At 39.6% G+C, this 27713-nt stretch overlaps 2 protein-coding genes across 2 annotated transcripts in view; one reads left to right on the top strand and one right to left on the bottom strand.

Moving 5' to 3' along the window:
* Window positions 1–12601, top strand: part of STRN (striatin) — a 137934-nt gene extending 125333 nt beyond the window's left edge. Inside the window, exon 18 of the mRNA XM_062209245.1 lies at window positions 55–12601. Coding sequence (XP_062065229.1) covers window positions 55–224 — 170 coding nt within the window. The 3' untranslated portion in view covers window positions 225–12601. The remainder of the gene's footprint in view (window positions 1–54) is intronic.
* A 13695-nt stretch (window positions 12602–26296) lies between these two features.
* The window catches only part of VIT (vitrin), a 112103-nt gene continuing 110686 nt past the window's right edge, over window positions 26297–27713 (bottom strand). Inside the window, exon 16 of the mRNA XM_062210178.1 lies at window positions 26297–26893. Within this exon, the coding sequence (XP_062066162.1) occupies window positions 26715–26893 (179 nt within the window). The 3' untranslated portion in view covers window positions 26297–26714. The remainder of the gene's footprint in view (window positions 26894–27713) is intronic.

The raw sequence follows: 27713 nt of genomic DNA, 5'->3' as shown, positions 1-27713 counted from the left end.
ATCATCTTTATGTAAGTGTAATTTTCCTTTTCAATTTCTTTTCATTTGGTATAGGTCATGACTGTTCAATACGTTTATGGAATCTAGAAAGTAAGACGTGTATTCAAGAGTTCACAGCTCATCGGAAAAAATTTGAAGAATCGATTCATGATGTAGCTTTCCACCCATCCAAATGCTATATAGCCAGTGCTGGAGCTGATGCGCTGGCTAAAGTCTTTGTATGACACAAAGCATCGTTTTCATCATCTAGTTCTTTATAAATAATCAACTGCACAAAAGAGATACAGAAGACCAGGGCAAGAATCAACTCGTCCTGCCCTTTTGTTCTGCTGAAGGAGCACAGAGAACATTTGTTAAAGTGTAGTTTTGCAATTCGTATACAGTTTTCTAAAACTAAAGTTTGTTCAGGTTGCTGCAAGCTCAGCTGAATCTGTGAACCTGAAAACTGTTTCAAATTGTCCCCTAAATAGACCCTTTTAATTCTGAGGTGGTTCTAATTCGCTAGGTAGGTCCTTAGCGTACACAGGTTTAGCTTGTCCCTATTGATACAGCGTGCTGTAATGGATAATTAAAAAGCTTGATGGCTGGGAATGAGTAGAGAAAGAGCAGAAACTTAGACCTAGTTCTCCTCTGACAACTCTTATTAAACATGTTAGGTAGTCAAAACAGTAATCTTTATCTGCTGTACTAACTAACCCCTTTGTGTATGATGACCAGGCAGTGTTAAAATTAGTTTAATTTAGCTCTTTCAGCTATTTACATAAAGCACCTGGCAAAGCATTTTATCTATTAGAGGAAAAAAAGATGCAATAATATGTTACATATACTCAGAAATGCTAAACAACTATTTAGTTTGCAAGCAGATTTCTTTATTATATTACAGTTTGAAAATAGATTTGGCATCATTCTAAAGTTTAGCTGTCAGGCACTCACCATTATAAAGAATAGTCAATAGAATCTGCTTTTACTAAAGGACTTAACTTATTCAGGTTTGAGATCTGTTTATTTTTAAGGGCAAACAGGGCATATCTCTATAATAATTTCTATTTTAAAATTTGTTTTATTCATATAAAATATTCATATTTATAGTACAGAGTGATTATTTCTTATCAGTAAAATCTTACTTTCAATGACTGAAAGGTGTTATTTACTAGCACCCATTTATCAGCACGCACATAACCATGGTTCTTTCTTTATCTTTCATATTCATGTTATCTGACATCTACCAAAAGTAATTCATCATTATTAAGTTTTAATAGTCCAAAGAAAATGGTTAACCTCAGGCAGCTGCTGTTGCAGAAATACTAAACAAAGCAAATGTTTTGTATCCAAGAAGCCCTCTATTAACATAGCCAAGAAGAATCTCCTGAGAATTTAGACGGAAGCATTCAATGCCTAATATTGGCTAATATATTCTGCCTTTCCCTCTCCCTATCCTTCCATTGTTTAATTAGAATATGTGTTTTAATAGGCAGTGATCAGGTTTTTTTGATCATACCTTACCTGTGACCACGTGTGGTTAGCTTTTGGGATTCCCATGATCCCCCTACCTGGAACAAGTCCCTAATCATATAGACCTTTTCTTAACAGCTGTCATGCCTCTCCTCATACACTTTCTCTTGTTTGTCCCAAATGACAGCAATGAATCTGGAAATTAGAAATACATTATTAATGTCCAACTTTTCACTAAAATTTATAATAGGTTCTCAGACTTTAAAAAATGTATACCCTTAAGTATTTAAATCTGTTGAAATAGTTCCCATATTCCTGTCCTCATGTAGTCCATTGTCATGGCAATGACACTTATGTACATTTCCTCCTTGAAGAAATATTCTGGTGGTAATGTGGATAATAATTGACGATATTTCTTTAATATTTCTGCTTGTCTGCCTCTAGAATTCTGCAGTATACGGGCAAATTTCCTTTAAAAACCTGTACTCTATTTGTCTGATTATTGTACAGATATGCTGTAGTATTTTTAACAGCTGCTTTTTAATTTAATCTTTGTGCTTTGGTTAACAAGTGGGCTTAAGAAACTCCTTTGTGTAATCAAATGAATTGACCTAGACATGAGCTAAGAGGTGAATGTATATATTTCCATGCAGGTAGAATATTCCACATTGTGTTTAGTAAATTCTTTTTGGTTCTTCACAGAGAGAAGAACAGGTTGTTGCTAACCAGCATTGTAGAAGAATACTGGAAATTTCTAGTCAGGTACCCCTACTTGGTATATTTATAATGGACCACCACAAAGCTATTATTCTCCCAGTTACTGCTTTAATTACCTTCCAAGGTCTTTAGTGCCTACTTTACTTATGTCACTGAAATTCTGAAAACCCAATATACTCTTCCACTGTTCATCTTATGCCTCATGGTTGAAAATTTTCTGTTAGTGAGTAGAAAATAACCATGAATACATAAACTGTGCAGATGATGGAACTGTTGAAAGTTCCTTAGAAAGCCAGTGGTATCCCATTGGAGACTGTACACAGAAAGATTCTTTTCCACTAGCACTGTATGATCTCAGCCTAGAAATGAGCCAAAGCAGTCTTCCAACCATATGGTTGCATTTACAAATATCTGACTTCTCCCCAGCCTATTAGAAGTTCACAAAATGAACAAATTCAAGATTTAAACAGTCATTGAAATACTTTCATAATACTTGATTTGTAAATATTTTGGATAAAGTGTTTTGAAATAGTATGAAAATCAGCAGGAGGTGTGGGTCCCTGCCTTATTTTCATATGCTGTGGATATGTCTCTGGGAGCTTGCAGCACCCTTCTCAACTGTCATAAGGAACTCATTTGCTACTCAAACCATAGACAGATATTTAACATATGTGATGTAATGACCTTCAGTATTTTTCTATTGAACAAATTTAGCAATTTTTTGCCATTAAACAGATAATTAGTTATGCAAAGTTATTAGCTTTTATAATCATTTTAGTTATGACTAAAAGGGGGAATTGAGCTGCATCACTGATAATGAACTTTGTGAGAAATTTTTTGTTTATCTGATTTTCATTCCTTCAGTATTCTTGCTATAAATTTCTTTTGGAGATAATGATGGAGATTTATTTGAAAATGTCTAAAATGTATGTATATTTTATAAATATATATTATATATATTATAGGAATATATATAATATATATAGACTATATATATATATATATATAAAACCATAGGTGCATTTTACTGTTTTGTATTTTCATTTTTGGAGGTAGTATACGCAGTGGATAATGATGAGTATGATGAGTGTTGTGCTGTTTGCTTTTACAGTATAATATATAGTTCTCAATGTTTAAATTACTGTAAATACTATATCCATTATAGGCTAGCATGCTTGTTTTAAGGACTGTCATTCTAGTTTATTAAAATCTGAATGTAAGAAAACCTGGCTATTCAAATGTGAATTGAAAAATATTCCATTCTCAGTACTGAACTATTTCCATTGAACATTCAGGCTTTTTAACAAAATAGATGTCATCAAGAAGGCAATAGCTAGAAAATGAGAGGTGCCTTTATTTAAAAAAAAAAAAAAAAAAGCAAATGCAGCCTTACAGTGAAGATGAAGATTGAGTTTGTGTGTGGAGGTGGGAGGGAGAAGGAAAGAGAGAGAGAGAGGCAGAGATAGGGGAGTGTGTGTGGTGTCTGTGTGTGTGTACATGCACGCATGTGTGCCAATCTGTGAAGGTCCTGGTTTGTGACCCTCAGTGTCTTTTTAATGTATCTGTTCAACCTCTAGGACTTCAGGGGACATTTCATGCGTTGTCTTTGTGCTCTTCTGAGCACCATATATACCTTCCAAGAATTCTGAATGTGAATTCCTAGAAATTTCAGTAGAGAAAAAAATAGCTACTCTTTAAAGTCAAGTTCAGGTAAAAAGAGAAATTATTGGTTTACTAAAATTATGGGATTTCGTTAGTGTTGGCTAAGTGAATGTAATTTTTTTGAAGTCTCACGTTTTTAGTACTTCATATATTCCCCCTTACATAAAAGCATGTCATGAAAATCTTATGTGATGATAACGATTCAACTAATAAAAAGTTATTTTTAAACACCTGAACTAGTAATTCCACCTAAGAATAGTCTTAAAGTATTTAAATGGCATCTCTCATATCTACCTCTTTGTCATTGCTGCCATTTTTACTAAAGCATATCTTCCTGACTACTGAAGTGATGGTCAGATGCAATTGAAGAATCGATGTTGGTGCTTTCCTTAGGCCTTGTCCTTTAAGTCTATTGCATTAAGAGATCACAAGCCAGACTGAGAGACTTAGTATTCACTTTAGTATTCTTTTGAAAGAATTGCTTAAAATTAACCATCAGTGTTGTTAGTTAATCTCTGGTTGGTTTATGTCTGTGTGATGTTTTTCAACCAAGAGCCAAATTATATTGAATACATATGGAAAAAGAGTTCTATGTATAGTTTTATTTAGCTTACTTTATTCTTTAAAATCTATTTCAAGACTCTTAAGCACATAATCATTTTATTTACTCAGAAGTTGCCCTTATTACTATGTTACTTGTTATTTATATAACTGCAGTACTTCTTCAGTGTTTGACACTGGGATTCAGGTTATACAAAAGTAGTAGCTGACAAAAATGTCTATTTTGTGAAATGTACCAATTCCTAAAGTCCATTTTAGGGGAAGTTCCAGAAAACTAATATATCTATATTTAAAAACAAAGGATAGACATTTTGATAAGTAAATGATTTTACTTTTGCCATGTCCCTCTTCCAACTGGGTCTCCATGTCCGTGTAAGGGATGCCATGTTGACAGAATATTTAGTAGATTCTTCATACTGTTTGATTTTTTAATCCAAAAAGTGCAAGTGTTACTAGGTCAAATAGAGATCCCTAGATCCCACTCATTTATTCTAGCAGTATTCCTGAAGTGGTGCTTAGGGATCAGAATCTTCTGGATCTTGGCTATCAAGCTTTGGATTTAATTTAATTGGGACCACATGCTCGTCATCCCTCTGATGCAGATTAGAAAGTTCATTTTAATTTAGATAAACTCTAATGTCTGCCTGCGTTTTTAACAGGCTGTGAACCAGTGAGTGCCTTGTCAATGTAGAATGGTCCCTCCCCCTTATATGTTAGCTCTATCTGAAAATGGCTCAGAGAATGGTATTTTTACTGGCTTATAGAGAACTGCAAATTTGGTATTGTCAGCAACCAGAAAGTCTTTGGTTTACTACATACCTCCCTACCTGTTTCTCCTCATTGTTTGGCTGAGGCTTGCCTTTTGTGAGAAGAGAAATACAACCTTCCTGCTTCATACCTTTTATCCAGTCCAGATTAAGAGATGTCCCTTGTCCCCATTCCAACTCTGATCTAATACTTGTTTTTAGGAGGAACCACTTCTTTATAATACTGAAATCTACTGCTTATTTTATATCTTCTCAACTTGAGTTTACTAGAGCTGATCTCAGGCATCATCAGTTCCGATTCCTAACCAACCCTTTCTCTCCACACTCAACCCCTAGCTGGTGAGCCCTGGGCCAGATTGTTTGATCTTCAGGTATTTAAATTTTAGTTTTAATATCGATTAATGTAAATTAATCCAAGTGCTAATTTTTGTGGTGCAAGAAGTTTCTTTTGTAAATTCAGGGTATGGATAAGCTAATTAAGATATCCATTTTTGGTGGCTCTAAGTGTATTCTTTGTTTTTAAATAAAGTGTACAAATATAGATAATGTGCTATAGATGTCTCATGAATTGGAATATTTGTCAGATTTGGAATCTAGTTGTGGCTTTGCAGTGAATTCAGATAAAACACTTGAGTGCCATCTGATTTGGGGCTGGATGGTTGTAGAGGGGTGCGGGGAAGTTAAAGGGCATTAGGCAAAGTAGATATGAGTCCAGAATAGTGAAACATTTATCATTAAATGATTGTGAAGAAGGTGGAGAAGTTTATCATTTTAGAGAATTTGAGCCTTTGGAAAGCTAGTAAAAATTTAAAACAATCAATCAGTGATACTCCCAGGGACACATGTGTGTTTGTTAACAAATAAGTTTCATGTTTTTCAAGTGAGTTTAATTAATTATTAAACATTACAGCAACATCTATAAACTTAGCATGTTTTTATTTTTCTTTGCTTGGCTATTTAAGACAATCATAAGCCTTCCACACCTCTCCCTGGCCCTTTGCTTCAACATTATTGAAGCTTTTGCCTGCATAGAGCTCAGAATTTCTTTGTTCCCATCTGGAACTACAATACAGTATCGAATCTAAAATACATCTTCTGATGTACTAGATACTATGTACTATTCTTTGCAGTACTGTATGGTGGTCTACAGTGAGTGTTGTATCCTTCAGAAGGCACACACACTTTTCTGTAGTGTTAGAAACATCTCGTTTGTCCCTTTTACTGAGAATTGAGACATGGTTTGCTGGAGTAATTTTGGAGTAATCTAACTTAGGCAGTCAAGAAGACTCTAATAGTTATTTATGGGTTGATGAGTCCTCTGGTCTCAACCTAGGTTCAAAGTTGTATTCTGACCTACATTGGGTTTCTGGGGTTTTGAGGGGTCCCAGCATTATCCTGGCATACCCTGTAGTACAAACAGTGTAACCGCAAAGCATCCTTTCACTTGTAACTTCTCAGTTGGAATGACCAGGACACTCCAGTTCTATAAAGCAGCTCCAATGTGTAACTCTGCAGCTCTGAAAATTGGGATTCATTTTTCCTGGAACAGAATTTTTAACTTGTTATATTTTTTATACTTAAAAAACTAAACAGTCCAAAATTCACTGTGTTTGGGGAAACAAGTTACTCCTTCAAGAAGGAAAAGTAGCCTCCATCTCTCCTTCAGAGGACTTGAAAGGTGACCACTTTTGATTTCAATAAGTGAGTGGTTCTAATTCCGACTTGTCATTGGTCCCTGTTAACTACATTTAAGTTGTTGTTACTGTTTTAAGTTTGATTTATTTGATTGCTTCTCAGCCTTTTGGCTAAGATCAAGTGTGAAGATTGATCTATTTGAAAGGCAGAATAACAGAGAGAAGGAGAGACAGGGACATCTTCCAGCCACTGGTTCACTCCCCAAATGGCTGCAATGGCCAGGGTTGGGCCAGGTGAAGCTACAAGTTCCAAATCAAACCAGCACCCATATGGGATGCCAGCATCGCAGGCACTTTCTTAGGACATTGTGCCGTAACTCTGGTCCCTAAATTAAAGATTTTTAGGAAAGACATCAGAAGTATCCTAGAGCCTGATGGCAAAGTGTCAGCATAGTTTATTATATATTAGGAAGCTAAGTCTGGTTGTATTGTATTATCTGCATACATCAGAATGAAGACCAGGCATGTAAGAAATAGTCTAAAGTGGCCATGAGTGATAATCTCATTAAAAAAAAAAAGGTCATTTTTACAGGATGAGTTCTCCCTAGAATGTTTTTGATTATCATTTTAAAATCTTTCTGGATAACCTGTGTATTTCAAAGTATCTTGTTAGTAATTTCACTCTGTATATTTTAGAAAAAAAGAACTTATTGGTCTCACAATATCTTTTGACATTTGTGACTAACACTGTGCCCTACCCCCCGCCACACACACACACACACAGCTACCCAAGCCAGTACTGAACTGTATGTAGAAATACATGTGTAGTAAATATGTCAGCAGTTTACTGACTGGAAAATCTATTTCTGTGCACAGCTCTCAGGGAAAGTAGGAGGCTTATGCTACAATGGAACATTAAGTGTAGCATGTGAGAGTGTACTGCATGAGTAGTTAATAGTGATGTCCTCTCGGAACTTAAGGTTAGGTTCTGCCAGTCACTCTTCATACAGATTTTCAAAGTGTGTGGGTTTATCTAAAACAACATTTAATAATCTAAATTCATTTAAATGAAAACTTTGTTTTTCAGTGAAATATTATCTGTTCCATTTTCTTATATATCTCGTCAGAAGAAATCTGACCTTTCACCCAACTATAAAACATTCAGACTTTCTTTTTATTCCTTTTTGGTCTGTCTTTTAAACAAGCAAGACAATAAGCTCATTTATTGATTTAGGTATTTAAGAATACACTGACTGATTTTTAAAAAAATATTAATTATTTTTTGTTTATTTGAGAGACAGAGATAGAGAAACTGTTTTACTCCCTACCCCCATTCACCTCTCTAAATGCCCATAGCAGCTGTGACTGGGCAGGACTTGAGCTAGGAACTATAATGCAGTTTGGGTCTCCTCTGCAGGAATACAAGTACTTGAGCCATCACAACTTCCTCCTAGGGTCTGCATCGGCAGCAAGCTGGAGATGGAAGCTGGTTGCCGAACCCAGGCACATATATGTGAGTCATGAGTTTTAACCAGTAGGCTAAATACATGCTCCCCGATTTAAAAAACAATAATAAACAGATTGTTTTCCTCTTTAGAAATGTCATTGCTTTCTGGATTTTGCTTCTGAATTGGGAGGTTGTATAGATGCATGCAATTTTGTGCACTCAGTATATATAATTGATATATAACTTGCCTCTGCTGATAAATACACAAAAGCTTAATTTTATATGACTTTAATAAATTGTTTTGAGAATACAAAGATTGACAAGGAATATAGCAAGATATTTCCATAAATTCATAGAAAAATGGAATTAAAAGTTAAGCATAGGGGCTGGCACTGTGGCATAGGTAAAGCCGGCATCTGCAGTGCTGGCATCCCATATGGGCACCGGTTCAGTCTCAGCTGCTCCTCTTTCAATCTAGCTCTCTGCTATTGCCTGGGAAAGCAGTAGAAGATGGCCCAAGTGTTTGGATTCCTGCATCTGGGTGGGAGACCTGGAAGAATCTCCTGGCTCCTGGCTTCAGACTGGCTCAGCTCCAGCCTTTGCAGCTATTTGGGAAGTGGACCAACAGATGGAAGATCTCTCTTTCTTCTCTCTCTGCCTTTGCCTCTCTGTAACTCTGCCTTTAAAATAAATAAATAATTAAAAAAAAAAAACAAAAAACAAGATAAGCATATTTTGGTACAACAAATTCTGCAATCCATGTATATAAGTTTACAAAAAGGTCATGAAAGTGTATGAGGAAAACACTGCATGAATTTCGAAAGTTTCTTGCACTGAAATAAACTTACCTTTAATTTCATTTTTCAATGTTTTGAAGTACCCTCCTATGGTAAGTTTATTTTATATATTATCCTTCAAAATCTTGGGGATTTTTTTTTGAGATGTTGGAAGTAAGTAGTGATAAATTATCTCTGAATATCTTGATTCTCCCATATTTTCTACCCAGATTTGCACATTAAGTACTGCTCATTTGTCACCTAAAAAAAGTTAATGATTATTTGCTTCAGTCTTTATATGCTCTTTTTAAAAAAAAAAAAAGATTTATGTATTTATTTGAAAGAGTTGCACAGAGAGAGGCAGAGAGAGAGAGAGAGAGAGGTCTTCCATCCACTGGTTCACTCCCCAATTGGCTGCAATGGCCAGAGCTGTGCCAATCCAAAGCCAGGAGCCAGAAGCTTCCTCTGCATCTCCCACGTGGGTGCAGGGGCCCAAACACTTAGGCCATCTTCTACTGCTTTCCCAGGCTGTAGCAGAGAGCTGGATGGGAAATGGAGCAGCCGGGACTAGAACTGGCGCCCATAAGGGATGCCGGTACTGCAGATAGAGCTTCACCCAGTATGCCACAGCACTGGCCCCTTTATATGCTCTTTGAGGCACAGAGCATGTTGGTTTTTCTTGTATCCCCCATAGCCCTTCACCTGGTGCCTTATCTTAAAGAAAGAACTCAAATTTTATTTATTGGTTGAGTAAGTAGAGTTCTTCTCAAAACTACATCCATCCAAATAAAGTCCAAAAGAAAATAAAAAACCCTGCCAGTCTCTAGGTAATGCTCAGATGCATCTAGATCTGAGACTGTGATCCAAAGATTGAGGTCTGCTCCCTGATTGGGGAGGAGTTTGGACCATACCTCACAGGAGGCAGCTGAATGCCCCTGGCAACACTCTCTGTGTTGCACACTTCCAGTCTGCCTGCATTGAAACTCATCGAAATGTGGGGGAGACAGAAGTGTGTAAACTCAATTGTCCCTTCTTTCTCTGTTCCCTTTTTCCCACCTCAGTTCCCCAACCCACTGAGCTCTGATCCCTTGAGAGGAGCTTATCCTGCAGCCTGGAACATTAACCCTCCTTGACTATCCTGAGCCAGGCCAGGTCCACATCCACTCTTCTTCTTGCGTCCCACAGGAGGTGCTGATGTTAATGACTGACATGTTCTCCCAGGGGAAGCTCTCTCTGGGTAGCTTTCTTTGGAAATAAAGATGGGGCCGCTCTGCAAATCCTTCAGGATGTTTTCAGGGTTGCTTTTGTCTTAAATATTTTGTGATAATTTTCCAAATGTTTTTGAACTCTCCGGAATGTCTCATTTTTTTGTTTGTTTGTTTTGTTTTTCTTTTTTGACAGGCAGAGTGGACAGTGAGAGAGACAGAGAGAAAGGTCTTTCTTTGCCATTGGTTCACCCTCCAATGACCGCCGCGGCCGGCGTGCTGAGGCCAGTGCATTGCATTGATCCGAAGCCAGGAACCAGGTGCTTCTCCTGGTCTCCCATGCGGGTGCAGGGCCCAAGCACTTGGGCCATCCTCCACTGCATTCCCAGGCCACAGCAGAGAGCTGGCCTGTAAGAGGGGCAACCGGGACAGAATCCGGCGCCCCGACCGGGACTAGAACCCGGTGTGCCGGCGCCGCAGGCGGAGGATTAGCCTTTTGAGCCGCGGCACTAGCCTCATTTTGTTTTTTGTTTTCTAACTTCACACCAGTGGGGCCCAGGTTGTTCAAGGACTTTAGGTACACAGCTTAATTGCTTCAGGAGCAAAATAGTCAAGAAGTTAGAGCCCACTGTTTAAAATCCAGGGGCCGGCGCTGTGGTGTAGCGGGCAAAACTGCTGCCTGCAATGCTGGCATCCCATATGGGTGCCAGTTCAAGACCCGGCTGCTCCACCTCAAATCCAGCTCTCTGCTATGGCCTGGGAAAGCAGTAGAAGATGGCTCAAGTCCTTAGGCCCCTGCATCTGCGTGAGAGACCCCTAGGAAGCTCTTGGCTCCTGGCTTCGGATCAGCACAGCTCTGGCCATTGCAGCCAATTAGGGAGTGAACCAGTGGATGGAAGACCTCTCTCTCTCTCTGCCTGTCCTTTTCTCTCGGTAACGCTGGCTTTCAAATAAATAAATAAACCTTTAAAAAAAAAAATCCAAAGACTTTAAATCAAAGAATCACTAGTACAGCAGTGAATTATGGGAGTATGAAATAGTCAGTTGAATTAGTGTCAGTGTTAAACCTATATACTATGTAAGAAGACATTTCAACACAGAGGAAAGATTAGGAATTTGGCCTGGACATGAACACTTATAGTCTAGGAGACTTATAGCTATGCCACCTCTCATGAGCCAGTTTCTCATCTATAAAATAAATTTGCCTCAATGAATGATTTAAGGTAATGAATGTAAAACACATGGTTAAATATCAGGCAATAATAAGCATCTAATAAATAGTATTACTCCCTAAATCCACACTTTTTACAATTCTTTTATTCCTGTTAGCATCTAGAATATCAGCCTTTTAGGAGGAAATAATTATTTATTTGAAAGGCAGAGTGACAGAAAAGATTATCCATCTACTGGTTCACTCACCAAAGGCCACAACATCTAATTATGGGCAGGCTGAAGCCAGGAGCCATTAAAATGAACATCAGGAACAGCCATCAAGAATACTGCTTTCCTTGGTATTCAAGTGCCTGCTGTCTGGCAGATGGTTCTAGCTGCTGGCATAAGCAGTGAACAGAAAGACCTTCACTTACTGCAGCTCACATTCCAGTTAGAGGAAACAATCAATATAATCTGGAACATTACTGATAAGTGATGAGAAAAAATAGTAATGGAAGGGAGTGGGATCATTTGATGTTTCTCAGATGAAAAGAATGAGACCATTGGAAAGAATAATACAATTTAAATAGAATTAACACAAAAGAGCAATCATAAAGATGCATAATGGCAAAACTATCTCCCACAATATCCCATCACTGCTGCCCTCCTAATGTGTTTCTTTCTAATTGCTCATGCATACAAATATGTATGGACAGTTATTAAAAATATATGTCATTTTTTTGTACTGGTCTGTAACTTAATGTGTGTTGTAAGCACTTTACAAATCTATACATACATAGATCTCTTTTAAGTTTCATAGTACACACACATACACAACCTTATATAAATGAGATGTTGGTGGACCAGTTTGCTCTAGAATAAATGGTGTCATATCTGTCCTCTACATCTCACTTTTCTTTTTCAACATGTAGGATGGAAATCCTAAGTCTGTAGCTCTCATCCCATTCTTTTTTAATGCCTGTGTAATACTCAGTAGTGATGACATACTATGGTTTGTTAAATCCTTCTGATATTGATGAGTTTTCTTTGTTACCAGATTTTTACTATCACAATAAATGCTCCTATGTGTACAAGTGTTTGTGACTATGTGATGATCTTACTTCTATGGATAGATACCTGGAGGGTTGCTGGATTGAGGGGTATGTATATTTTAATCTTTAATAAATTTAAGATTTGTGTCAAAAAAAGGCTGGAACAATTTGTATTTCTGCCAGTAAATGTATGAAACACACGAGAGCATCCATCTCCTGTTCACTCCACAGATGGCTGTAACATTCAGTTCTGGGCCAGGCTGAAGAGAACCACAAGCCAGGAACTTCATCCAAGTCTCCACATGAGTTGACAGAGTCCCAAGTACTGGGTCATCCTCCTCTGCCTGCCCAGGCACATTAGCAGGAAACTGAATGGGAAGCCAGATCACGAGCAAGAATGTGAACCAGCATTCCAGTGTGGGATGCTGGGGTTGCAAACAGTGACCTCCCTCCCTGTACCACAATACTTGCCCCTACCTATTAGTTTATATTACAACATAAGAAATCAGCACAAATTTAGCAGTTTAAAACAATGCTTATTTTTTATCCCATAGTTTTATAGGCCAGAGCTCCAATAATAATCAGTTGGGCCCTCTGCTCAGGGTCCTTAAGGCTACAATGAAGATGACTGCCAGGATGGACTCTTAAAGCTCTGGAGAATTCCCTTTGAGCTCCTTGAGCCTTTAGGATAAAGATCCACATTTCCTTGCTGACTGTCAGTCTGAGCTCTAGAGGTTGGTCTCTGGTCTTTGCATGTGGTCCCATCCATCTCCCAAGGTAGTAAGAGTGCATCAAATCCTTCTCATAGGTTGACTCTCCTTGGCCTTCTACCAACCAGAGAAAAACTGCTTTTAAAGGGCTCTTGTGATTAGGTAAGGCACAACCAGACAAGCTCTATATGTTAAGGTCAACTGATCAGTGTCAGTACATCTGCAAATCCCTCTGCCCTCTAATGTGACATCATGGGAGTAACGCAAGGGTGAAGATGATGGGGAGCATCTGGGAATTCTGCCTACTGCAAGTATTCACAGTTAGATCTTTACATTTTTTACTTTTATCCTTAGTTTTGTCTATTATGTTTCTCCCTTTATTTGACCAGTTTGTAAGAGCTTTTTAAATATATACTTAAGCTTTCTTTTCTTGGTTGCAAACATTTTTCTCCCAACTCTTGCAAGTTGTTTATTAATCACATTAATAAGAGCTTTTCCCAGGTAAAAGCCATTTGGATTTCATTCTTAAGTGAATTACATATTTGTTTCTTTTATTCACACTTTATTTATTTTTATTTTTCATTAACATTTTGCCCATATTCCCACCACTTTACAACAACTTATAAGTATTCTTTTTATATTATATATTATCCCTTCTTGTTATTACTTGCAGGTGTTTTTCTCCAAATCTAATGTTCTGTTAACTATGTTCACAGTCCCTTTTCCCACTTGGTATACACCAGTATATATCCAAGTGTAGTTGTGTTATTTTATGAAATACAAATGTTTATAATTATAAAATTTTTAAATTATTCTGTATTGATTTAGAAGCTCTCTGCCTCTGGGTGGCCTATATTGACTTCTGTATTTTTTGATTTTTTGTTTTTTTGGTTTTTTTTCCATTGAAATCTCCTCCACTTAGAATTTTTAAAATATATATAGACTGCAAACCGCATATCCATCTTTATTTTCTTCCAAGTGGGTTGTCAATCTAGTACCCTTTATTATATAAATGATCTTTTCCCAATGGACTGAAACACCAAGTATTAAATTTTCATGTATAATTTTTCTCAATATGCTATTCTGTTTCATTTGCAGTTCTCTTCATATGGCAGTATCATATGGATTTAATTGCAGTGACTTTATAATATGTTTGTATACAGTGGCTTTTTTTTTCCTGCCCCATCCCCATACTGTTCTTTTTACTGCCTTTCTTGGCTGGTCTCAGGCTTTTGAAGTTTGTGTTAATTTAATTCAATTTTATTCAATTAGGGCTTGAAAATGCATTAAATTATGTATTAATTTGGGGAAATTTAATGTGTGATATTGTTTTCCCATCTAAGAACACCGTATCACTTTCTGTTTGTTCATTTGGATATTATTAATGTCTTCATTAAAATTTGAGTGTTCTTGCTATCTAAGTGCTGTGTCTTTTTAAATTGAATATATTCCTACTTGTTTAGCTTTGTGAGCCTCATTGTGAATGAACTTTTTTCCCATTTGTGAATGAGCTTTTTTCTTTTTTTCTCATTTCCATCTTTTTGAATGTTACTTACTTTGACAGGCAGAGGGTCAGACAGAAAGGAAGCTTCTATCCATTGGTTCATTCCACAGATGCCTGTAAGGGCAGGGCTGGACCATGGCTGGAGCTGGGACTCAGGAATCCATGTGGGTGACAGGAGCCTAATTACTTGAGCCATCACTGGTACCTCCCAAGGTCTTCATTAGCCAGAAGTTGGAATCAGGAGCCAGAGCCAGGAATCAAACCCAGGTATTCCAATAAGGGAGGTGGGCATCACCTGCTTCTCCTATTTCAATATCTAAGAGATTATTACAGATAAAGAAAGCATATTGTTTCTGTATACTTGTCATATACTGCAAATTTATTGAGTTTACTTACAAAATCTTTTTGTTCTAGTAGTTTTTTTTTTAACTAGAGTCCTGTGGAATTTTTAGAAGAGACATTCACAAATATAATTTTTTAAAAAGATTTATTGTATTTATTATTTGACAAGCAGAGTTACAGAGAGAGGTAGAGACAGATAGGTTTTCCATCCTCTGGTTCACTCCCCAGATGGCCACAACGGCTGGAGCTGCGCTGATTTGAAGCCAGGAGCCAGGAGCTTCTTTCAGGTCTTTCACATGAGTGCAAGGTCCCAAGCACTTGGACCATCTTCCACTGCTTTTGCAGGCACATTAGCAGAGAGCTAGATCAGAAGAGGAGCAGCTGGGACGTGAACCAGCGCCCATATAGAATGCTGGCACCACAGGTGAGGCTAAGCCTAGTATTCCACCATGCCAGCCCCCACAAATATAATCTTACCTTGTCTTTTCCTGTGTTTGATGGGTTATTTTCTGAAATCTTAACTGGCTGAAAATGCCAATATATTGTTAAGTAATAATGGTGGAAGTGACATTCTTTCTTGTTAATTGACTAGTTAGAATGGTTTTGGGATTCCATTATTTAGAATATTTGCTTTGAAGCATTTAATAAATAATCATTATCTTACTTAAATAGGTACTTTTCTGTTTTGCTGAGAGATTTTATTAGAAATAGTGGCTGAATTTTATCAAATCATTTCTCAGCACTTTTAATATAATCATGTGTTATTCTCCTTTAAGTGGCTGACTTGATGTTTTAAAACACCGTGCCTCCTTGGAATAATGCCTGCCTGCTTACAGAGTGTTATTTTTTCTTATAAATCTGTTGCAGTTGTTTATCATTTATTTAGAATGTACTCATATTCAAAAGTGACATTTATCTATAGTTTTTTGATGATGTAAAAGTTACAGTTTGGCAAGGATACGTGAGTAACCACAGGACTCATTCACTGCTGGTGAGACTATAAATTGATTCAAATCCATTGGAAAACTGTTTAGCAGAATCTGCTAACGCTGAAAACACTCATAAACATGGGACCTAGTAATTCAACTCCTGGGTATACACCCAGTAAAATGCTTAGTTATGTTCCCTGAAAGATGTGTTTTATAGCAACACTATTAGCAATAACATCAAACCAGAAACTGCCCAAAAGTCCACCAAATGTAGTAGAATGAGTACATTTTTGTATATTCAACATGAGATACACAGCAGTAAGAATGAACAGTTTATAACTACTTACAATGTATGAATGAATCTCACAAGCGTATTGTGCATGAAGAGGCAAGTACAAGAGAGTTCCATATGCTTTTATTTATGTAAAGTACAAAATGGGTAAAATCTGTTTGAAGTTAGGAAAGCAGTGGTTCTTGGTGGCCAAAATCTGTTCTGTTACAAGTTAGGAAAGCAGTGATCCTTGGTGCCAGGTAGGGGAGGAGGTTGTGTCTAAAAGGGAGTGCACAGATGGCTTCCAGAGAGCTGGTTATGTTTGTGTTTTTAGGTACCTGTATGCATCCTATTGATTAGGTTGTATAAATTCATCTAACATCCATGTGTGGTTTTCCGTATGTATATTACATTTCAATGAAAAGCTTTTAGAAAGTTGTACTTATTTTGTAAAATGAGTTGTTGGGGAGGTTTTTGTCTTGTGCTGTTGTACAGAACTGTTTAAAAGATCACTTAAATTATCTGTTAAAGATTAAATGGAATTTGGCTAAGAAGTCCTTTGATCCTGACACTCTCTTTGTGAAAGGTAGGATCTTTACTCACCTTCCTAATATGGTTGAAAATTTCCACTTCGTAGATTAGTGTTGACAATTTAAATATTTAAGTAATTGAATATTTAATTTCCTTTCATTTTTAAGATTTTTCTCTGTTGGAGTATGTTTGTGCTTCTTGTATTTTTTCTTTGTGTGCTGTTGTAATGTTGTTTGTTGTTTTTTTTTTTTTACCCAAGGATTAGCTATATGTGTGTTTATTCATCTTTGGGGAGTTAAAGATCTTTTTTTAAAAAAATTAAGATTATTACTTGTGTCTAATTTTAATCTTCTGTGATAAGGTAATGTGTCCTGTAAAATCTTACTTTTTGAAAGGTAAGGTAAGGCTTTATTTGAGACTGAGTATATTATTGATTTTTAAAAATGTTTCATGGGCTACTTTATGTGTTCTTCCATAGGAGGGATTTAAAGTTCTGTAAATATCAATGAAATAGTTGATTTTATTTTTCAGTTCATCTGTATCTTTTGCTCATTTTTTTGGGTAACTGTTCAGTTATAAAAGAATTCTATTGAGGGGCTGGCGCTGTGGCATAGTGGGTAAAGCCGCCACCTGCAGTGCCGCCATCCCTTATGGGTGCTGGTTCGAGTCCTGGCTGCTCCACTTCCTATCCAGCTCTCTGCTATGGCCTGGGAAAGCAGTAGAAGATGGCCCAAACCCTTTGGTCCCTGCACCCATGTGGGAGACCTAGAAGAAGCTCCTGGCTCCTGGCTTTGGATCGGCCCAACTCTGGCCATTGTGGCCATTTTGGGAGTGAACCAGTGTTGGAAGATCTCTGTCTCTCTCTCTGTGTCTCTGCCTCTGCTTCTCTGTAACTCTGCTTTTCAAATAAATAAATATTTAAAACAAAACAAGCAAACAAAAACTCTTGAAATATTCTGCAGTATTTTTATCAAGCTTTCCTTACAGAGCTAATAGTTCTTGCTTTATATGTATATCTACTGTGTTATTGGGCACATATAGGTTGATGACTCTTATAACCTCAATTATTATTTTATCTGTATTTTCATACTTTTAAATTTATAATATTCATCATATGATATATAATTCATAGTCCAACTCTATTTTCAACCATTCTTTATCCCTTTAAATGTGTTGCCTATAAGCTGCATATATCTACTTTTGATTTTTTAATTGACAGTTTCCTTCAAGGGGCCTAGTCAGTGTGCTCTCTGATTTTGTTTTCTTATTCTGTTAATTATTTATTTTACTTCATAGTTTCCTCTCACTTTCTTTCTTTCTTTTTTTTTTTTTTTGCTAATTTGATCAAGTTGTTATTCATTGCCTCTCTATTATTCAGTTTATAGATTTGAGCCTCTATAACTTCACTTTATTTTCTCATGACTTTTTAGTTTATTGGTTTCCTGTGTTTTCTTTTAGGAAAAGCAAACCTTAAACAGTTGTTTTGGCTTTTTTGGAAAAAATGTTGGCATATAATTTTATTGTATTTATGTAAATAATTTTTCTAAGACAGAGTTGGTTTTGAACCTGACATTTTAACAGATGTGTGACTCTGACACAAGGTAACCTCTCTGAGTCTGTCTTTTTCCTTTATGAAATAGTGCCTGGTAGTCTCATTGGAGGACTTAATTGGAATAGTCAGTGTGAAGGCAGCCAAGATAGTGCCAGGAACATGAAAACATCTAGGAAGGGCCAGTTTCTTAATTTCCTTTTCCCCGTCCTAGCTCCTTACAAACCTGGAGCAGTTGTTAACAGTGCCTAGCCCGCAGCGAGAAACTTCACTGTGGAGAATTCTGGACCTGGTAACCAAAAGCAACATATTACTAAGTTTTAGGAACATTCATAACCTGACTGTTTCCAGGTAGTTTATTTAGAAACCTCCTTAGAAAAGGACTGAAAGTAAAACTAATTTACTCCACCCCTAATATTTTCCAGGAAATAAAGAGATTCATTTAAGAGGATTTATAGGCAATGCCATATTCAAGAAGAAAAACTAAGAAAGCTCCCTTTTCACTCCCCAAATGGGCTCCTTCAACAAGCTTCCTTGCACTCAAACCATTGAGAGGGGCAAATACTGACTAAGAACTGACACTGTCCCATCCCTCTGCAATGACAGACATGGAGAAGGCTGATTTTAGCATCTCTTTAGGGATCCTCAGAATCTTTCTTAGTATGATTCTTCAAGTAGTCACCACTATTTCTTCTGCCAAGGTGAAACCTATAAGCCATCCAGCCCAGGGGTTTTTAGGGTGCCACTCAGTGTGGGGAAGGCAGTGTCATTACATAGCTAAGAAGAGAATTTTTCGGTGTTCTGTCTTTAGTAAGAAAAAGCTCCCTAATCACTAGGGCAGGTCTTTCACAGAATAGGGTGGCAGGGGTAGGATTTGGCATTGTGGCTGTGCATTATCAGAGGCATTCCAGAGCTTCCTGGAAGGCACTGTGATGTGGAGAGCCACCTGAGGCATCTGAGGAACCAGCTGCTATCCTTTGGTCCTGCAGTGCCCATGAAAGAGTGACCACTGCCATGGCTAAGCTGGCCTGCCACTCTGCCCTAGGTTTGGCAGGTAAGGACACAGTGGGCCTACATGGATCCAGATGGTTTATTACTTAAAAGTTAGCCAAAGTAAGGTCAGCCTAGTGTCACTTTCCAGTGTCAGTTTCCAGGATAACCCCAAAACCAAAAGGGGCCAGATGACAGGCATCATGGCTGGGGTGGGGACCAATTCTAGGGGCAGCGGGTTCATTTTATAGCCTGCAGCTGTAGTGTTGAGTCCCAGATTGCAGTGAGGAGGTTGCTTTGTGAAAGCCTCCTACAATGTGGAAAGGTGGATGAAAGTAGTCTTGGGAAAGCCTCTCTAACTGCCTGCTTTGCCATATTCCTGGGAGATCAGGGCTTCCCAGGAAGACTTGGGTCAGATGGCAGTTGCGCCATGCAAGGTAGCCAGGGAGCCAAGGCAGAGCCACTTCCCTGTAGCTGTCCCCGCTGTGCTTTGTGGAAGAAGCTGGATACAGGAAAGGTTTTTACTGTGGAGTCTGGATTGGAGGGTGCCTGACAGTCCTGAACTGGCTGTGCCCAGGGAAATGGTCCTGAGATACAATTAAGAGTTTGGTCCAAGAAAATTTCTCAGAGCAACTTATTTCTAAAGCATTTAGTTTTGGGAAATGTTCACCATTGCTTGAAATTCAAAACAATTCATCAATCAGATACCCTTTCTTTAAGAATGTAAAAGCATTTCCCATTTTAGGACCTGTACTCTTCCTTTTCACGCCTCAGCTGTCCGGAGTATGCACAGTCTGTTCCGCTTACTGTGTGTGGAACAGTCTCTAATAGCCTATTGGCGAAAGGACTGCTGGGATCTGAGCCTGCGAGCAACCACCATATGATGATCAAGGAAATCCAAAAAGGGACCTGGGAGACAAAAAGTAACTGACTACTTCCAAGGAACTCCACAGCCTTCCGAGGTCTGGGGTGCCATGTTGCAGGGTGGAAAATTGAGATAGAACCAAAATAGAGGCACACGGTGTGTGCAGCTGAGAAGACAATAGTAGGAGGAAAAGGGGAACAGAGCTGTGGGTCAAGTGGCTGCTGACTCAGGTGAAAAGACATAAAGCAGAGAGGGCATGGACCAGTTCTGCAGTAGAGAGAACTCTGCATCTGGGGCTCGTGGCCCCGCTCTCTTTCCTACCTGGTGTGCAACTTCAGGCATTGTGTGTTTATTCAGTTACATAGTTCAGACCTTGTGTGTGTGTTCAGTAACATGGTGAGTACAATGCTGATTGATTTTATAGCACATTGGGATTTCATAATTGATGTCAGTGACTGGGTTTTCCTTGAAGAGTCTCCAGCCCGTTGGTGAAGAGTTTTACAAACAGTAACAGCTCAGTGGTAGTGGTTTGTCCTCACTGGTATTCTGCTGGATCAGATGTTTTGAGGGTTCTCAGGGGGATGCCCAGTTCTGGTGAACAAGCCTGCAGACCCAGAACATTCTGGCCTCTACCTGAGGCAGGGATAGATAGAGATCACTGGCTTAGTGAGGCAGGTAGGGAACGCATTGGCCTAGACAAGCTGCGTGCAAACATTAGCAGTATCCCAACTATCTCTTGACAAGAATCAGGCCCTTACTGTCAATAATGAAGCAAGCAGAACCCAACTGCTTACCCTGGACACATCAGCAAAAATGGTTTTCCCAGCTTAAGTGGCTGTCTTGACACCTACCTTTGCCTCATTATAATAATAAAAACCCACCCCTGGGAAGAGAGTTAAGATGCAGTGAAACATACAATGTCTGTTAGAGCATGTTGTCTCAACTGCACCTGCACAAAGACCCACCCCAAACATGGAATGGAGAAACCCCCATCAGTTGGAAAAACCTGATGAATAGCCCCCTAGGCACTGCAGAAGCTGCAGTCCCAGCCTCCCCACACCCAGTCTTGAGGTGTGGACTTTTCCTCTGTCTAGAAATCCTTTCTTCCCACTAGCCTTTGTGTTCTGCCCTTAAATTCTTTCCTGCTTTGGTGACAACCACCTGGACCCCATAGTGCCTCTGCTGGGCCCCCCAGCCATGCCCATGTGGGCAGTACCATTCTGGAGGCTGCCAAGGCTTCCTCAGGCTTTTGCTTCCAGAGGTCCCTGCGGACAGTCCAGGATAGAACGGTGGCACCAGCACAAACCCCCTCTAAAGGTGGAAACAGGCGTGTGGGTGTTCTAGGCCTTGCATTTAGGACATTCAGCTGGAAAGGTCTTCTCCAGCTTCCATTCTGCCATTGTCCCCCATTCAATAACGCTGTTTTCTTAGGGAAAACAAACTACACTGCTACTTTGCCCTTTAGAAAACATCTGCTCATTTATTTTTCTTGGTGCATGTTAGACAGTTGTTACCACAGTGGTTTGCAACCTTCCAGCTTGTCCCTGTTCTCTCTGGCTTTAAAACACCTCCTACTGAGGTTGCAAAGAAACTCCCTTTCACTGTGATTTCAAGGTGAATTTGTGGGGTGTGAAGGTAATTGAAACAATTCAATATCATGATATCAGGATTCAGGTTTACAGATGTCTTGGGGATGTCAGACCAACAACAATGAAGTGGATCTCAGGTCTTGTCTTTGGTCTTTTCACCATTCTATGGCTTCTGGAGCCTCTGGGTTTCTGTGCCCTGAGTAGTCATGTAAAGGCTCTTTGTTGCGAATCCAGATTCCAATTTTCCATTAACCTGAATACACACCCTGCTCACCTCAACCAATTGGGGGCTGGAGGAGTCACAGAAAGGAGCTATTCAGCAGAAATTGTATTTTTTATAGCCAAGTCCCAGCTGCCAAGCCAAGTATAGTATTTGCTTACTTGGGCAAGCATATTGCCTACAGGCCCCGTTTGTGTAAAAGGGATGGCTAGGATAAAGTTCAGTTCAGTATTTTTCAGTTAAAAGATGCTAAAAACAAAAAACCAGCAAACCCTGCCTTGAAATTGTGGCCTTTCAACTCCGTTTTTCATGGAGATGGTTATTTACATAGGACGTTTCTCCTCAGGCCTTCATACTGGAAACCTGAGGAGACCCTAGAAGCATCTTCTCTGTCTCTGATAGCCTGAACAGCTTTCCTGCAGCTAGCAGGTAACAAGTGCCATCCTGCAGTCACTGAGGCCAAGAGAAGTTTAAAGGGAGTCTTACAGATGCAGTTGTTGGCTATCTTGAATAAAGCTAAGCAAAACAAGGGAAGGCTACAGAGATGGAAGACCATCTTTCAGCTTGGATTTGCTTTTCCAAGCTTGAAACCTTGTAGACATGCCTTCAAGGCAAGCTGACTCTCCAAGGAACTTCCAAAATTGCGAATTTTGTAGGTGATCAGATAGAGCAATGTGACAGCTCATGCCTTCCCAGCCATTTCAGCATGGAGTGCTGGGTGGCCCTGCGTATCATGGGGTCAGTCCCTAAGGAGTGGAAAATTTTTCTCTGTTCCTTCTCTCCAGAGCTGTTCACCAATTTCTAGATGAAGATTGCTCTGGGGGAGGGTGGAATGAGAGGGTTGTTTCTGTTCCTCATCCCATTTCTAGGGTTCTGCTCTGTCTCCTTGGAGTACATGATTTATTCCAATTTCCTTCCAGAAATTCTACTACAAATTGAGTTCCTATTACTTTTAACCAAAGTATTACTTTTGACCACGTGGCTTAGACCCCACTTTTCTCATAGCATCATTTCCTGACACCCTTGCCTCGTGTTCCAATCTGTAAGTATGCCTGTGCATTGCACTGTCCTGTGCCTCCTGGTCTTTGCTCCTGTCCTGTCTACTGGAACTCATTTTCCATTTTCCTTCACCTGGTAGCAGTGGGCTCGTTGCAGAAAACCTATCCCAGGAAGCCTCCCTGCATGTGCCCATCACCTCTCAAATCAGTCAGATGTGATGTTTGTTCATCTCTCCTCCACAAAAACTTGATTTTTCTTGTTCTAGAAAAAGCATTGATTTTAACTACAGTGAGGAACCTCAGAAGGATGTTAGAAAGAAGGGTGCAGTGTGATGGAATTAGATGCGCTCTTTCTCTTGTCAGCCTTTACTGCTTCTCTATTCCTGAAAGTATCTTTGCCTCTCATTCTATCAGTGCCATTGTACTAGGCATGCCACTATCTGATGACTTCAAACTTTGCATTGTTTGGATTCCATGTCCTTGATGACGTATGAGGGTATGTCCTCCAATGAGAAGGGTCCATGGAGGTCTCTGGAGAATAGATGAGTCGTGCTTTTGTATCCGGAGAGCCCAAATCGCTCTGAGCAAGTCAGGAAAGACTCTGAAGAGGAGACAGCATTTTGACTGAGACCTGAAGGGTGTATTCAGAAATTTACAAAGAACGTGCATTATAGATAAAATCACCCCTTTAAGTGAAGGCAGGATCACTCACCTGAGAATCAGTGGGCGTGTTCGGGAAAAGTAGAGTTTATGCTGGACATTTAACAGACTGTTCACATTGGACATTTAGTAGACCCTGAGAATACACTGCATTGAGTTATATGTATATATTCTTTTTAAATTGTTTATTTGAGAGGCAAAGAGCTCCCGTCTGCTGGATCCCTTTCCTAATGCCCACAGTGGCTAGGGTTGGGCCACAGCTGAAGCCAGGAGTGAACTTAATCTAGGTTTCTCCTGCAAGTGGCAGGAACTGGATCACTTAAGCCATCACTACTGCTTTCCAGGATCTGCACTGTCATGAAGCTAAAGTCAGGAGCTGGAGCTGGGAATCAAAACCAAGTACTCTTGGTTAATCTTCCACCTGCGGCACTGGCATCCCATATGGGTGTTTATGTCCTGGTTGCTCCTCTTCCAGTCCAGCTCGCTGCTGTGGCCCAGGAGGGCAGTAGAGGATGGCCCACGTGCTTGGGCCCTGCACCGCATGGGAGACCAGGAGGAAGCACCTGGCTCCTGGCTTCAGATCAGCGCAGCATACCAGCCGTAGTGGCCATTTGGGGGTGAACCAATGGAAGGAAGACCTTTCTCTCTGTCTCTCTCACTGTCTATCTGTCTAAAAAACAAAACAAACCAAGTACTCTGATGTAGGAAGCAGGAGTCTTAAATTCTTAATGTCCACCTCTGTGTGAATATTTTTAATTGTCAAGCTTACTGGAGAACTCCCTGTGAAGCCACTTTGGTCATTTTGCATGCCATTATTATAAGAAAGTAGTTACGTACAAGCCCCCAGGTCAGATTATGGGTCCTGATTTTCAGCTGGTATAAGGAAGTTTACACCAACCCTATGACCTTGAGCGAGTTATGTGATATCTCTGTGCTTCGGTTGGGTGATCAATAAAATGAGAATAAGAATATACCCCTCTCAGCAAATGGTGTGGGTGAGCAAGTAAATATGGAAAGCCCTTAGCTTAGCAGATGAAAAACACTCTTAGGCATGATGACAATTTCATTTCTCAAGAGATTCTTTGTGATCACCAGTCATGCACTTTGTGCACAATCCCATGATAGCAATTATAGGATTTTAATTAGTCACTTATTTGTGGTTTCCCCCCGGATTGAATTTCTCAAAGGCATTAGTTGAACAAATATCTCTCTCCAAAGTAATTGAACTCATGCTTTTAAGCATTTTTCTAACTATATTTACATGCCGGTAATCTAAGGGGAAGATTTCTCTTAGGATTTTGAATGGGAATAACATTATCATATGGAAACTTCTAGGCTAGAAAATCTCTGGACACAGGAGCATTTTTCTGTGAACCAGTGCTGGTCCCAGGATAACTATTGGCAATCCTGCTTTAGGGAAGTTTTGTCCTGTTTGAAGGGATTTAAAGAACCCAGAAAAATTATAAATATCTGAAACCTGCAAATCTGGCCTGAAATTTTTAGCAGAGTCTTGTTGCAAAACTTGAAGCCTTAGCGAAGAAACTACTCATAGGCCTTCACTCCTGAGAAGCAGGAATTTAGGTCAAATGGAATGTAGACCTCATATGCACTGGAGAAGCTAGCTCAGTGCCCCTTGTCAGTTTGTGTTGGTTGACTTTAAGGAAGAATAGGCATGGAGGACATTTTTCTGTTGAGACCACAGAAAGGAAAATAGAGTTGCTTTAGGATATTGGCTCCAGAGTCTGCAGAACCAAGAGGACAGAACTGGTTGGAGTTGGAAGGAAGAAAGGGGCTCCCAACTCAACAAGAAATGGTCAAATGAGCCAACAGATGGGAAGACAGAACTGAATTCTGTTCTGTCCCCTATCTGCACAGGTATCTTCTGCCCTGGTTTCCTCTTCATAATTTTAAGGTCTGATGTAGTTTGTAAGATTTCGTTTCTGCTGTTAGGATTTTAGTCCTACCTCATCAGTATTGGACACAGTTTAGGCTGCACAAAGTGGTGGTTACATCCAAGACTTTCAAGTCATCCATCATCCCAAGACCTTGATTTCCACACTGCTCTGTGCAAACCCTGCTTCCCTCTGGGACTTGAGAGCTCCTTTATCATCTACAAACTCCCAGAAGCCCCAGTCCCTTCTCCTTCATGCCCCACCTAACTGAAACCTGTTTGTCTTGTCTCTTGCCCCGTGTATTTGAGGCCTGGAATGGGGACAGGTCTGCTTGTTGCTCCTTTGCCTCTTCCAAAGTATCCCCTTCCTTCTGCCTTCAAAATCTCCATCTCCCTTGAAGGTCTAGCCTCAGAGTATATTCAGCCTCCAAGCCAGTCACTGCTGTCTTCTGCCAACCTGCTAGTCACTCTCATTCCAGTGTCAGGGCTCCAGTGTCATTGACTCAGATTTCAGGGACATTGGGACAGGGCCTGGGAACCAGCATTTTAGTCTCCCAAGTGATTCTAAGGAGCAGCCCTAACACATCATTTTTAAGCAAGATTAACTCACTCCTTGGGGTCCCACTGCTCCTAAAGCAGAGTGTTGCAGGAATTCAGTGACTGAAATCATAGTGGGAGAGAGGCCAATCAGGAGAAGCCATGCCATAGCCACAGTTCCCCTGCACCCCTGTGGGAATGTTGTCATCTTGGGTCAGAGCAGAAGGTGGCCCTGGCACAAACCTTGTGAACGCAACACATGACACAGGCAGAAAGATTGCATGGAATCCTTGTCAACATTTAATTAAGCAACTCCTACATTGTCATGACAAAATAAAATGTGTTGAGATTTACAGACTTCTAATGAAAAATAAAAAACCTCACAAAGTCTCTATTTAAGCCTGTCATAGGTGCTGTGCTCTATTCTGTACATGTATTTTGAAAACAACTGTCAAAATATGCAATCCCCAATACCCTCAAATTGTTACACTATATTGGCTCATTCTACAAATTGATGATCATCTTTCTAACTCCAAGTTTGGAAGCATGAAAAACCATGATGGCAAAGAATAGTAACAATGTATCTGTTCCCTCAGGGCCTACCCAAGCCTCACAGCCCTGTGTGTGCTCCTCAAAGCCATGGGGTCTGTCCCAAGAGTCAGTCGGTCAAGCAGTGTTTGCTGGTGCTTTGCCTGCTCTGAATTCAGTTCCGAGGCTGTGAGTTGAACTCTGTACAAATGTTCTGGATGATCCTGGGGACGAATTTGTAGAGGTTGTCAAACTCATCCACAAAGAAGGAGTGGTCCTTGGCAGGATAAGTGGCAATGACTTCCAGTTCATCCTGTGCCGCCCATGCCACACCAATTGCATAGGTGATCACTCCTGTGAGGACAAAGATTGGATGAAGCAAATATCCCCAAGAAGAGGTACTCCTAATGAATTCTTGCCTGCACCCCAAATCCAAAATCAGAAAAAGTCAAGCACAACAAAATAATCTCTCCCCACCCCAGTCCTCTAGGTTTCTAGAATTAAGACTAAATATAGGGGCTGATGCTGTGGCAAAGCGGGTAAAGCTGCCACTTGTGGCACCGGCATCCCATATGGGCACTGATTCATATCGTGGCTGCTCCACTTCTTATCCAGCTCCCTGCTAATGGCCTGGGAAAGCAGCAGAAGATGGCCCAAGTGCTTGGGTTCCTGTACCCACAAGGGAGATCCAGAAGAAGCTCCTGACTCCTGGTTTTGGATTGGCCTGGCTCCTGCCGTTACAACCATTTGGGGAGTCAACCAGCGGAGGGAAGACCTTGCCCTCTGTCTCACCTTCTTTCTGTAGCTCTACCTCTCAAGTAAATAAATAAAAATAAAAATTTTTTAAAAAATTAAAAGGACTAAATATAGTCATTTATTCATTCAATAAATAAATACTTTAGAGCATTTGTGCCAACAATATCAAAATTAAGGTAGTTGCTATCTCAGGAGTTTAAGGGGAGAAAAAACATCCAGGTAAAATGGAGTAAAAAATGGCAAGAGTTTCAGGCACAGGAGGAGCACAAGAGGACGTATTTTGGAATAAGTGAAACTTTTGGTGTCATGCAGATCACACCACCACATAACGTATGCCTGTTCTACTTGTGTTCAGAGCCAAACAATCTGAGAGAATCTTAAATGCATCAAAAGATCAAAGTCCTTTAAATAGTAGATC

Source organism: Lepus europaeus, chromosome 13 (assembly GCF_033115175.1).
Source record: "Lepus europaeus isolate LE1 chromosome 13, mLepTim1.pri, whole genome shotgun sequence".
In the NCBI taxonomy this organism is placed as follows: Eukaryota; Metazoa; Chordata; class Mammalia; order Lagomorpha; family Leporidae; genus Lepus; species Lepus europaeus.
Note: the sequence above shows the minus strand (reverse complement) of the source record. Positions and strands in the feature narration are given on the sequence as shown.